Genomic DNA, 14,256 nt, shown 5'->3' with positions numbered 1-14,256 from the left:
TTTAATTTAATAATTAGGTAGTGACATGATGTTGACAGCTGGATATAAGACTTATATGTAGCTTCTTATTTCATGTACAATGTCTATATATAACATTGCAAGTGTTAGATTTTCAATAACAGAAATAATTGTTTACTGAATTCTTAATTTCCACACTATCCATGAAAACCACCAAAATAAGTACCTCACAAGTAAAAAAAGAAGCCATAGTACTTAGTAAAATGAAAATAAAAGAAATGATACACAATTTTCCTTAAATGATCTACCTCAGTACATAATGAAGACAAACAACACTTTCTGGTCTGTGTGTACGATTGTTATAGATGATTGTTGCCTGAGTGACAACCCAAACATATCCGCCATTTTTGGCTAGAAATCTGTATCGGTCAGTCATCACTTGTCCTTTTGAGAATACTGGAAAATAAGAAAAAAAAATATTTCAAGGAATGACATACCGGTAAGTCTCCATTGTCTAACACTACAATCTGATGTCAGTTATTAACAAAAAGTGTTGCTGAATAAAAGAAATGTATGGCAATTAATATGGGAGGGTAGTACTATATGCCAAAGATACTATGTAGCACAGGCATTAAATTATGTCTGCACTCATAAGAACATTGCATTAGTATTAGAATCAGTGAGATCAAAATAACCAATCTTATCAACAGTTATGCAACATTCAACTAGATACCTTTCTTTATAAAGGAACAAAACAGTCTAATTGGCCCACAATTACACAATATTATCATGTATTTAAGGACAGGATATCAGCGTTGGCATGTTATGAAAATAATGTTTAAGGAGTTAAATGAAGATATCTCTTTTGATTTGTTAGTTAGTGCTTTAAAGTAATAATATTATAAAAATATTTTGTCAGCCACATTGCCATCAGTGTGATACAACATAAGCTTCACATGTATACTAAATGATATTCTGTCAGTCACATTGCCACCAGTGTGATACAACATAAGCTTCACATGTATACTAAATGATATTCTGTCAGTCACATTGCCATCAGTGTGATACAACATAAGCTTCACATGTATACTAAATGATATTCTGTCAGCCACATTGCCATCAGTGTGATACAACATAAGCTTCACTAAATGGTATTTTAACGGAGACACTTACACTGCTTGTATGATTTCTCTAAGTTTTCAGAGTCCAAGGCATGGTGATAGTTGTAGATGGATTCTCCCATTAATTTCTCATTGTCAAATCCAATCAAGTCTGTAATCCTAAAATGCAATTTTTTATTTTAAATTTCACTGTCAGGAATCTTTAGGTCCAAGAATATTAGATTTCCAACAGAAAGGAGTTTCTTATCGATTGTATCATATTAAAATCCAATTTTCCTATTTCCAATCCCACAGGAACAATCTCCAGGCCAAAAGGTAATGTAAAGATATTCCAATTGAACTTTAATACCAGAAGCCAAACATTAAATGTTTAGGGCAGTTAAAGCTTGATAAAGGTCTCAATTTGGATTGTGATAAAAATTTTGACACAGCATAACATTCTGACTAGAATGAAAGGACAGCACACTATGTTATAATTTTGTTAATAGTTCAATTAACTTTTTCTCATGTTATTGTCGAAAAAACAAGAATAAAATGGTTGGGTCCAATTGGGTCCCTTATTCCTAAAACATAAGGGCTCTTATTGCCTTTTAAGGTTCTGATTACATCAAAACTTAAGAAATTACTTACAAATTTATTTTTAGTTTTAATTTAAAGAATGTATTATATTAATCTTTGACACTCAGCTAATGCTCTTTAATACAACATTCTACACTTATGTTACATAAATAATTTCATAATTTAGTCAGTTTAGTAAATAAGTTATTACTATTATATTTAGCAAACAATATAGTGAAAGTGAAAGTAAAAATTTTAAAAATAAACTACAGGTTTTTGTTTTGAAATGTTCTGTAGTCTAAATATTTAGAGTAGGGCAAGTGTCCACTGATTTGAAAATAGTTACCAGAAATTTAATGATGACTTTTATATTCAGTGAAAGTTGATGTTGGTATTTAGTTAAACCACAGGATATATTATCTACTAGTACATTTATTTAAATTCAAAGAAATGACATTTTGTTCAGGTAAATCATACATAATACATGTACATTTAGGAACAAGTGCTTTTGTTCAGAAACAATGTATAAAGATGCATATAACAAAATTCAAGAGCAACATTAAATGCAAACCAGTAATTAAAACAATGCTACCTTAAATCAATCCAACCTTCCTTTTGTAATATGAAACCTTGCAGTATAACTTCACAAAGACCCAAACATATTAACTCAAGTTACCCTGGTACTGTCCACAAACACCTCCCCCCCACCCCCCCAAAAAAAAATAAAAAATAAAAAAAAATTACCCTTTTAGGCCCCTGATTCCAGTGGAAATTCTATTTTCTCCTAATTCCTGAACAGTTAAGGTTGTAACTGCCAAAATCAATCCAAGTCTGACCTTTATAGCATAATTACATAGAGATCCATACACTATACTGATTTGTTTTTGGACAAGTTTAAAAAACAGTGCTCAATTTTTTCCACTTTTTGGCCCCTACTTCCTGAACAATAAGAGCCGTAACACCAGTCTTACAAAAACTGGTTGTGTATTATTGATTAAGGATTAGCATTTTCATTATGAACACATTCACAAACAGTTGGCATAGGTGTCAAGTCTTGTTTAAAAATATAGAGGTGCATAGGAAACAAATGTTATTTTTTAGAAGACTAGAGAAGATGTTTCATTTTTAGTGGCCTAGATGAGATGTTACAACTAAAGAATTTAACCCAAAACATCTTCCTTTATAGTAACTGTTTCAATGGAATTCATCAGATTTAAAGGTTCAGATATTGTTGTACCTTTCATCACAGTATGTGAACGACATATCCATGTTATGTTTTGACAGGAATGTTTTTGCATCTAGTTTGATATCAATGTCTGCAGGGTGTGGAATAGGTTCTCCAATTCCAATATAGTACCGCTGTTCCCTATTCTCTTTGTTGTCATCTTTTACATCTTCCAGTTGGAAATCTTTGAACTCACCAGACAACTTGATAACCTGTAACAGAAAAAGAAAACTTTTACCACAATATCAGTAAAATAAAGAAAATTGATTAATAGCATACCAGGAAAACATTGGAATATCATTTAGAACACTTAAATCATTCATGCTACATGCTGAGCTTCATGAGCCACATAAAAAAGGAATGCTAATCCTATCAAATTTCAAATTATTGGCAACTGCAGTTTCAGAGCAGTTGACCAATCAGAAGCTTAGATAGCCTCTCCCAGCCATCTTGTTTGATAAAGCAGAACCAAAATTTGATCATGTTTAGAAGTTGTTCCTTTTATTAACACTACCACTATTGAAGAACCTTAGTTAGCGTGCTCACATACCCAACACGCCCCCATGTTAGATGTAGAAAGACCCCCCCAAAAAAAAGGAATTAAAGTGGTTTTTTCAGGCATTAGAAAAGATTGCAACAAAATAAAATTTAAAAAAGATTTTTGAAAATGATTTTTTTTTATCGTGTAACTAAATTCTGTTACTCAGAATGGTAATTTCAAACTCCAGACTGTGATTTCTTTGAGTTTAAATGAATCCAAAGTAAATATCATTGTAGCGAAACAAAATGTACACTTGACCTGTAACTTATCATGGTGAACTTATATACCAAAAATCATGCCGTAATCTGTAAGCCTACAGAAAAAATTTGGAAAAACTGTTATTTCTGTGAATTTTGCCAAGTTCAAGACCCATAATTTTGGTAAAAATCATCAGAGTGGAAAAAATTAAACTTGACCTGTAACTTATCATGGTGAACTTATATACCAAAAATCATGCCGTAATCTGTAAGCCTACAGAAAAAATTTAGAAAAACTTATTTCTGTGAATTTTGCCAAGTTCAAGACCCATAATTTTGGTAAAAATCATCAGAGTGGAAAAAATTAAACTTGACCTGTAACTTATCATGGTGAACTTATATACCAAAAATCATGTCAATATCTGCAAGCTTTAAAAAAAAAAGTCTGGAAAACTGAAGACGGACTGACAGATCAAAACATTATTAAAGGAGTAGACATACTGCCTATAAAGGAACACCTTAATTTTTTCTTTGAATGCAGCAAGCTCTTGCTCTACAAAAGCTGCTCATCCTGATAGTGAACTCATATTTTTGAGCTTTATTCGGCATGAATTGATAAGATTTCAAGATCCTGTGGTAGTATTCCTCTTTCATAATACTGACCTCCATTTTTTGTTGTCATGTACTTCACTTGGGTTTTGTAATCACTTAGAATCTGTCTTTAAGACACTCTTGATTTGTACCTTTTCTGTCAAAGTCATGACAATGCCCTATATGAAGAATGTTTACCACTAACATTCAACAGCCTGACTGTTTACAATATCCAGCCATGATGAAGTTAAATGATAATCAACATTTATACAAGAAAAGAGCCAAACAAATTGTGATTCAATTGGAAAGTTTCATGTAAATGCTGAATCTCATGAATCTATAGAGAAGACACAGTTGACAAGCCAATTATTGATATGTAGCAGAAAAGAAAAGTACTTAGGAAAAGTTTAATCTTTTAATATGACACATATCTGTTGTTATTACTCTTTTTTTTTTACTTGAGTGTTGTGGAACCATTACTGTGCCGTAATCACAGAGCTACATCTAGTTTGGCTGGTAACTATCAACAAGTGCATCTCAAGAATTTCTTTTAACAGTTGGGGCAAGTATCGAATCACCATTTAAACTTAATACTGTTTTAAAATTAGACTGCAATTAGACATTGAACATAGGATAATAATTTGACCATAATTTTTTGCCCCCTACTTCCTTAATGGTTCCAGTCACAATCTCTTACAATATTAACTCACAGTCAGTTTATTGTACAGACTTCAGTAAAAATGGCAAAGCTTGATGTGACTACAAAGATCAAACCCTGAACAGTTGGGTTAACATAAGAATACACTACAAGCTTGATACCACTCTAAATTTGGATGGTGATATACACAGTATAAGTTTCTGAGTAGAATGAGAGATGTCAAATAACTTAAATACATAAAACTACACATAAAAATTAAACAATACCTATATGGTTAAGCCCTTAAATCAATCACAGCCTCCCTTTAAGTTTTGTTGTATGGAACCTTGTAGTACAATTTAATTGAAATCCATACAATTTTACTCAACCTATTGTCCAGGAATCCAAACACAGTAGTTAAAGTTTAATAAATGTTCGTTTTGGCCCCTTCTTTCTTAATTGTCTGTGCCATAACTCCCTAATCACTATTAACATTTCTTTTGTGGTAATAAACCTTACTGCACAATTTTATCAAGATCCCCTGCCTGAATCCGCCCTGGATTGTAATTTTTTTTACGGCAATTTAAAATAGAGTGATACCAATTTTTATACAAATCTAGTACACGTATTGCTACTGAGTGACTTAAGTAGCTCTTTATGTAGAACTCTGCTGTTCAATTATACCAACTTTTCCATTCTTTATTACAACAGAACACTTGCGTGATTTTTTGGACTGAGTCTTTCAAGACTTTGAATAAAATCTTGTGGAATTGTTACTAAGAAATAAGCAAATGATACAAATTTAAGTTTACCAAAATACTTGTTTGTGGTCCTTGATTAGGATCATAACCCCACAAAATTATCCAAACCTTCCTCTTGAAACATACAGCCCTTGTGGCACTATTTCATAGAAAGTCTTGAAATCAAGTGTTTATACTTTAATAGACAAAGATGACATTTCAATTACATTAAACTACCACCAATTTTATGCTTACCCATATAAGTCAATACAGATAAAAAGGGATAACATTAGAATATCCTACTATCTCTGAAAGAAAGTATCTATTTACACCAGGTAAATATATAAATTGATTTGACACCTATCATTGCACTGTAACTTTACCTGTGAAGTACAGGCTGTGCATCACTATTTACAACATCTTGTTACCATGGTAATAATTAGACAATAAGATCCAGTAGGATGTTTTTACATCCTATTATGGAAGTTACTTATGCCTTCGAACTAATTTATGAAGGTTGATTCAATGTTAGAATTTTCAACAAAAAAGAAAGCTAAGTTTAAATTAAATTCTGAAATGGAGTTTTTTAATAACATTTATTTAAAGTATTGCATTCAGGTTATAAAATTAATTAGGCATGACAAAGAAATCTGAAGAAATTGGAGACAGGTTTAAATACCTGGCAAATAATACCAAGATATTCATCCAACATATTTGGCAAGGTCATGTAAACAGGGGCATAATATGATTTTGTATTTGCTAATTTTAATGTATAAAATAGGTACTATAGGTTGATATAAGTACTTATTGAGTTTTTATCTCTTAATTTATTCCACTTGGCACATGAATTGTTTCTTTGATATATCATTTGGTGAGAATAAAATCCTGAGCAAAACCATGTACTTCACTGAATAAAACTGATTCAGAGGGATGAAAATTTGTAAAAGAACAGTTGCATTCTCATATGAAAAAGGTGAAAAGTATCACAGTAGCATTCTATATATTACATAATATGTATTTTCTTGTCCCTCCCAGTTCAATTGGTGCTGAAGAGGTCATAACTAAATTGAGAAACCTAATCAGTTACACAGGAAATCTGCAATTATTTTCTTAAAAAAAAAGAGAATTTTTAAAAATGTCATTCAACTTTACAATTCAGATTACTTCTCAGCCTTTGAAAAACACACTGACATAATTATGAAACAGAAACCATTATCTGAAGCTAAGAAAACCTTTATTTTTTATCTGAACTAAAAGCAGAAACAAAAGACTAAAATGAGCCTGGATAGTTAGTGTACAAGTCATGGGATAGCCAGGTTCTCTATAATATATGATGAGGAAATGCTTCTTCTATAATTCCTTATTATTAAGTCAGCAACAACTAGATATGATGATCTGTAAGGTATTACCTTGTAGGATGCTGACTTTAGATTGACGCTCCTTCCCTTACTTGTAAGGGTACACTTCATACGCAGAAACAAATTTTTACTCCTTGTTGAGGACTTGTGGGAAAGATGATCAATGATCTCATCATGGTCACATGGATGGAGAAATTCCAGTAAACTCTGTCCAATCAGATCAATCTACAAATAATCAGTTAAAATATAATAACAGCATTGTTTCCTGTTGACTTTTATCTTTTACTGGACACTTACATTAAGGTGTTGATACAAATTATCAAATTTACATTCATGTCTGCTCCTGAAAATATAATTCTGAGTTGGATTGTAATAAGAAGAATAGATTGTTCAGATATTGGTCTATTTTCAGTGTCAAAAATTGTGACAGGGTTTAAAATAAAATTGAATTTTTGTTGTTGAAAAAGTCAGGTTTTTCTCAATGCTGAAAAAAAACTAGAATAATATTAAGACCTGTAATGACTGAATCGCAATAACAAATGCACACAATTATTTCTGAATTTACAGTTTTCAGTTATGATTGAATAGCAGTACTGACTACACAAAGACAATGTTCATTTATAATGGGATTTCACAAATCTTGGGTAAAACACCTTGTCTTCTTTTCAATGTGTTTTGTCCATTTCAAAATAGAGAACATTTCCTCTAAAATAAAATCCATTGAAATTGTTCAAAAAAAAAAAGTATTATGGTCAAGTCCCAAAAACAATCCAGCAACCAAATGTCTAGTACTGACAACAAGGATAACCCAAAAAAGGAAGAAAACAGCAAATTTTTTTACTGGTATAAAAATCAAAAGGGAAAGTGTGATGTCTCATTCAAAACTGCATTACATTAAAGTCGAGACAGCCAACACAGTAAAATTTTGTTATTTTTACTTATAATTTTCGACATTTCATTCAGGAAATAACACATGGCACACAATTTCAATTTTCGAAACAGTTTTTGCAAACACCACGAAGTTATCAGTATTTGGCCGATTGGGAAACAGAATTGCGATCAAGTGACATGAATTTGCATAAAAGTGCGTCTTAAAGGTCAAAGGAAAAAATCTAAACTATACTGACTGCATTTGAAAAAAAGCAACCAATATCACACATGTAGTGATTCTATGAACCTGTATATAAAGACCATCTGGCTTAAGTCACCATTCTATTGTTCTATTTTGTGACTGAAGACAAGTTTCACATAGGTAATGGTGATGAGATATTAATAGTACAAGTACTGTGATAACAAATCAGTGAAACCAAAATGATTTCATTTCTCTGTAACTCAAATTCATCAATCATTTAACAATCACCATAAAAACTACACAATAATCACAAGAGAAAGTAGAAATATAATGTTCAATTGACAACATAACTTGGAATAAATTATCTCAAATAAAGTATAATCAAATTGTACACTATGAGATCTGAACACCAACTGTTGCATACTATAAAGGTTACGGCAAATTAAATCATAAGTTGTTTCCGCAAGATTATGTCAATGATGTAAGAGAAAATTTAGGTGCAGCATTTTTTTTCAACAACTTAACACTGGAAAACCACAAAGTAGTCTTCTGCTACATACTAATTAGTATGTTACATGTAGTTATATTAAAACCCTGGACCACAGAATATTAGTGAATATCATCTACTACAAGACATGTAACATTTCTTTATGATTGGCTTTCTATATAGGATATAATCTACCAACTCATTGAGAGTTTCCCTGAAGTTGTCATTAACTAAAACCTGACGCACACAACTGGTTTGAATAAGGAATTTTTTGAAAGAAAATGAGTCTAAGAAATAAATTCAACATGAAAACACATTCATTGTAATATCCCAAATGCAATACTAATCATGTAACAATTGTAACTACTCTGCTCTTGTGGTTTAAAGAAAAAACCCTTTTTGTACTAGGGCCTAGGCAGAAAAATCTGCCTGAAATTTGTCCTATCTGTTTCCAAAATTATAGCTGAACAGGTTGAATTCTTTACCATTACTTTTTTTCTTAGCGAAATTCTTTGAAAGGGTTACTGTTCATTAGTTCTAGTAATGTCTAACTCAATAATTTAGTGCTATCTGGTAGTTGGAATTACTTTGATCCATGTACCTCTACAATTCAGGCAAATAATTCAAGAAGAAATTCTCTTTTCTGCTTTCTAGTGTAGTGAGAAGGCGGAGTGGTGCTGATTGAATCATGCATCTATTTCTACAAATTTTAGAGCTTGGGGTAGGGGTGGGGTCTTCATGTTGTAAGTTGTTGGGTAGTTTAGGATTGAATACTGCTATATTGTTGGATCCTCACATCAATGATGTCTAGTAAACTCCATTGTCACAGAAAATGATATATTTCCTTATTAAATGCCCAACAGTTAAAAGTTACACTTAGAACCTTTAGAAGATGTAAACCCAATGTAAAACCCAATGTAAAACCCTTGGATTTTCTCTTCTCATACGCATCAACAATGTATATTGTATCATACAAATGATCTACTGGTGATGCAAAAACCATATAGTTTCTTTAAAATCAACTGATGAGTATAGTAGCATGCTTACAGAGTACGTGGAAAAACATATATATAGAGATTACTATACAATTTAATCTTTTTTTTTTAAAAGTGGGTATATACCAATACATAATTAACACATTTGTATTATCAAGGAATTGCATCAAGACTCTTCAGTCCACCATTTTATCTTTATAAAAATACAATTAAATATCATCTGTTCTTTATTGATAGTATATTCTAATATGATATCCTTAACAGGCTTCGAGATCACAACTGTGGTTGATTTTCAATAGCTATATGAGCAGCATGCGACTCATTGGGCACTGCTTGTGTGTGTGTAAATTACTGACCACCTTTATCATGTAAGCAAACACATGTTATATTCTGATGTGTATCAGCTGTTATCATTCATTTCAGTAGTGTGAATGAACATCAAATTCATATTTAATAAAAATACTAAATGTTATGTTTTAGAAAAGTTATATTATTTTCTGTAAAAATGTGCATCATGTATGAAACAAACAATAACAATTGTCAATGAATGAGACATTGTACCTGTGTGAACAGTGTGACCTTATAACTATTGCCATATCTAACATCGTTCTACTTAATTCGCCCTTTCCTTCATTATAAAAAAATACAAAGCAAAGTTTAACTAGCGACCAGTTCAACTGACATTGCGTAAAGTGTACAGCCAAACAAGGACAAAACTGGGTCTAAGGTTACCATAAAAGGTCACGAAAATTTAAAAAAGTATCCTAATTGTCCTTTAAGAATTGAAATAAATCCAGAAAATCCATTTTATCATTGTTTTACCTGATCACTCGAGGTAAAATAATGTGGCATGAATGATTAGGTGTGGTAAAACAATGATAAAATGGAGTTTCCTTGCTTTATTTCTTTATTTCAAAAGATAGGCAAATAGTAAATGTAAATTAAGAAAAAAAAATGTATTACAATATTCCTGGATAATACAAGACTTCATTTGTCTCCTCCTGATTAAGAGATCAAAACTACGTTCATAAAAAAAATTTCAAATTGAAATTGAAATGGAACAGGTTCTAATTAATAAACTGTAGATAAAGGAAACAGTAAGTTCTTAAATATTTTAAATAAAGTTAATTATAACTTGATTGAAGAACAGGATCACTTGATATGGCTTCTCCTAAATGCCTAATGGCAACTATTGAGACCACAACCTCCAAGGTTATATGAATGTCATTAATTGCTAAGAAATCAAGTATAAAACATTCATACTGATCCAGTATAATCCAAACAGAAATGACTGACTAAAGCAATCTTCTTGCTTCCATAAAAAGGCTTTTTTCTTAAGTGTTTACATGCCTACAGCATGGCACCTGAATGGTGTGGTGTTTTGTTTAGTTATATGTACAACCATGCAGAACAAAGAAAACAAAAAAAAGGCTCTCGAAGAGCCTGGATCGCTCACCTGACAAACCATACCCTATTAACTAAGTAAGTATCATGCTTTGTTACCATGTTTGACAAAAAAATGCTGAAAAAGTGCATATATTGAATGCTGTGAGTTCAAAAGAGTACCTAAGGCAATGTAAAATGTTGGAAATGCCTTCAAAGTGTTTTTAGAACCTCTGGAAAAAATTTGGGCAGGGGTCCCCCTATGCCCTATTATTCCACCTGGTCTGAGGAGGCATTAGCCCATTATACATTTGCTGAAAAAAAAGAACATAAAATGAAGTTAATACATGGCTATCCAAAATTTTCATCATAACCATTCATATTAGGAGACCATGTTTACTATATATACCAATTATCATTGAAATCAAAGCAAGTATAAAAATAAGCAGAAAAATGGGCGCCAAGAAAAATCTATTGTCATCACCATTCAACTGAAACCACCTAGTCTCCTAAAGATGGAATCTAAGCAACTGGTGAAAATGGTCATAAAATGGCAGCCATTTTGAAAAGGGCTGCCTAAATAATAAATTAAATACTGCCCATCAACTCAGAATATCAAGTTTATCTTAAGGGTAGCTTACATTTTCATCATTCTTGTATGGTTGAGGGAAAAAAGGCAAAAAAAGCAATTTGACCTGTGTTCTACTTTTAGTATTGATGACCATGTTTTTTGACTGATGAAAAATTTTAAAAGGTCAGTTTCTGGAGAAAACCTTAAAACCTTAAAAAAAAATTATGCCAACTTAAATAAATTTTGTTGCAATAGATTTCAGTGAGCTGTACACATTAAAACTACAAAAAAATCTGTTTCAGGGGCCAAAAATCCTACAACAGGCAACAAATCATTTTGAAAATTTTGGCAAAGGTCCATCTAATGATAAGAACAATATTACTCTCCATCAGAATTTAGCTAAATTCAACTGTTTTTCAGTTATTTGTATAAAACTGTATTTCAACCCCTTTGTTCTATTTTTAGTAACAGGGGCCATGTTTTTTCATCATTCAAAAATTCAAAAGGTCATTTTGTTAAAGATACACTAAAATACAGTCATACCACTTTCATTAAATTGTGAACAGTAGATTCTGAGGAGAAGACCTTTTGAAAGTAATAAGATCAAAAACAGCAAAAAACATCCAAAAAGGGCAATAACTCCAACATGGGTCAACAGATCTTCACCAAAATTACAACACAGATAGATCTCATCATGGTGAATACTTTGTTACTTGTCAGAATTCGGTTAAACCTAACAGTTTTGGAGATATGTGCAAAAAAACTGCTGTCTGACCCCTATGTTCTATTTTTAGTAACAGTGGCCATGTTTATTCACCTATCATAAATTCAAACAGTCATTTTGTTAAGGATACCCTAAAAACAGTAATACCATCTTTCATTGAATTTCGTATAGTAGTTTCTGAGAAGAGTTTTTAAAGTAATAAGATCAAAAACAGCAAAAAAACATCCAAAAAGGGCAATAACTCCAACATGGGTCAACAGACCGTCACCAAAATTACATCACAGATAGATCTCATCATGGTGAACACTTTTACCAATGTCAAAATTTGGTTTAACCTAACAGTTTTGGAGATATATGCAAAAAACTGCTGTCTGACCCCTTATTTTATTTTTAATTAAGGCAGTCTTTTTTAACAAATCTAGAGGCTGAAGAGAGTCTGAATGGCTCACCTACGCAAAAGTATTTTAAGACTTCTAACAACTCAAAATTGTACCTTTGACCCTACTATACTTTTGTCATAAGAATCATTTAATCAACAAAAACATCTTAGTTTTCCACAGGATACTCTAAGGAACAATCACGTTAAGTTTCATCCAAATCCATTCAGTAATTTCAGAGGAGAAGATGTTTGAAGAACTGTTCACAACGACGGCAGACGACAATGGACGCAAAGTGACGGCAATAGCTCATATGGCCCATGGCCAGGTGAGCTAAAAATCACATTAAGTTTTAGCAAAATTCTGTCAAATTAAGATCAATAAATTAACAGTTCACAAATAACAACAATATGAAAATGGATGCTATAATTGATAAGTAACACAGAGATTTAAGCAACCTTGGATCCCTTAATGATATTTGATTGGAGTCAAACCTTTAGGAAACCTACATATATATGTGACTGAAGAAAGTTTCCCTACTTAAACTGACTTATCAGTACTCCTAAAAATGAATGGAATAAGCCAACAGGAGAATATAAAATAGAGAAAATAAAAATCTAAGAAAATCTCACAGAAACCATATAATTTAAATATATAGTGTCTGACCTACCTGTGAAATGCCAAGGTATTTAGCTGCACTTTCAGACACATAAATGATATCAACATCTCGAGATAGTACAATTACAAAGCCTTCCAAAGCCTTTGTCCATAGATGGTCAGTCTTGTCCTCTGTAAAGTAAAATTAAAATTATGTCCACCCTGGATATCATATCTAGAAGCTGTAGAGACCTTGAATGGCTCACTTGGGCAAAAGTCTTTTTTAAGCCTTCTAAAGCAATAACTCAAAATTGTACCCTTGACTCTACTGTACTATTGTCATAAGATTCATATAATCAATAAAAAAACATCTTATTTTTCCACCTGTTTTCAAATTATTAAATAAATCTCATAGTAATTTTTTTTTCTCTTCAAGGGCAATAACTTTAACATCCGTCAACAGGTCTTAATGAAAATTTTGGCACAGGTCCATCTTACCATACGATCACTATTATGCCAACAAAATTTAGCTTAACCTTGATTTTTGAAATTATTTCCAAAAATTTTCTATTTGACCTGTGTAGTCTATTTTTAGGAATAGTGGCCATATTTTTTTTGCCAGATCAAAATTCCTACACAGAGATTGATAAGGAACATTAATGCCAAGTTTGGTTACAACCATTGAACAATTTCGGAGAAGAAGATTTTCAAGGTTGCAAATGTAAAATTCAAAAACAAAAACAAAAAAAAACAAAAATCCATTCCAAGACTGAAACATTGGTCAACAGATCTTCCTGAAAATTTCGGCATACATTGAAGGTCCATATTTCATGCTAAACAATTTTTCCCCGCAAGATTTACATGTAAGCTTAACTAAACTTTTTTGAGTTATTTGCAAAATTCTGCAATTTGACCCTTATGGTCTAATTCAAGTAATGACAGCCATATATTTTGCCAGATCAAAAATCCACACACAAAGATCGTAAAGATACCCTAAAGAACATTAAAGCAAAGTTTGGTTATCTGTCCAGTAGTTTCAGAGGAGAAGATGTTAGAAAAAGTTATTGAATGACAATGATTGATGAGAGAGACAGATGATGGATGCATAGTGATGGCAAAAGCTC

General features: G+C 31.8%; 1 protein-coding gene across 2 annotated transcripts in view; it reads right to left on the bottom strand.

The window, feature by feature from the left end:
- LOC148623630 (hypoxia-inducible factor 1-alpha-like) overlaps positions 1-14,256 on the bottom strand; it is a 58,751-nt gene that overhangs the window by 19,385 nt on the left and 25,110 nt on the right. For both annotated transcript variants that reach the window (XM_088565608.1, XM_088565607.1), the window contains exons 3-7: positions 13,206-13,324; positions 6,978-7,151; positions 2,875-3,074; positions 1,132-1,238; positions 267-414 (exon numbers count right to left, since the gene is read on the bottom strand). In XM_088565608.1, the coding sequence (XP_088421734.1) occupies positions 267-414; positions 1,132-1,238; positions 2,875-3,074; positions 6,978-7,151; positions 13,206-13,324 (748 nt within the window). The remainder of the gene's footprint in view (positions 1-266; positions 415-1,131; positions 1,239-2,874; positions 3,075-6,977; positions 7,152-13,205; positions 13,325-14,256) is intronic.

The sequence above is a fragment of the Perna viridis genome, chromosome 2 (assembly GCF_037379345.1).
Source record: "Perna viridis isolate PV_CMFRI_1.1 ecotype Kerala chromosome 2, ASM3737934v1, whole genome shotgun sequence".
In the NCBI taxonomy this organism is placed as follows: Eukaryota; Metazoa; Mollusca; class Bivalvia; order Mytilida; family Mytilidae; genus Perna; species Perna viridis.
This window is presented reverse-complemented; position numbering and strand designations above follow the sequence as displayed.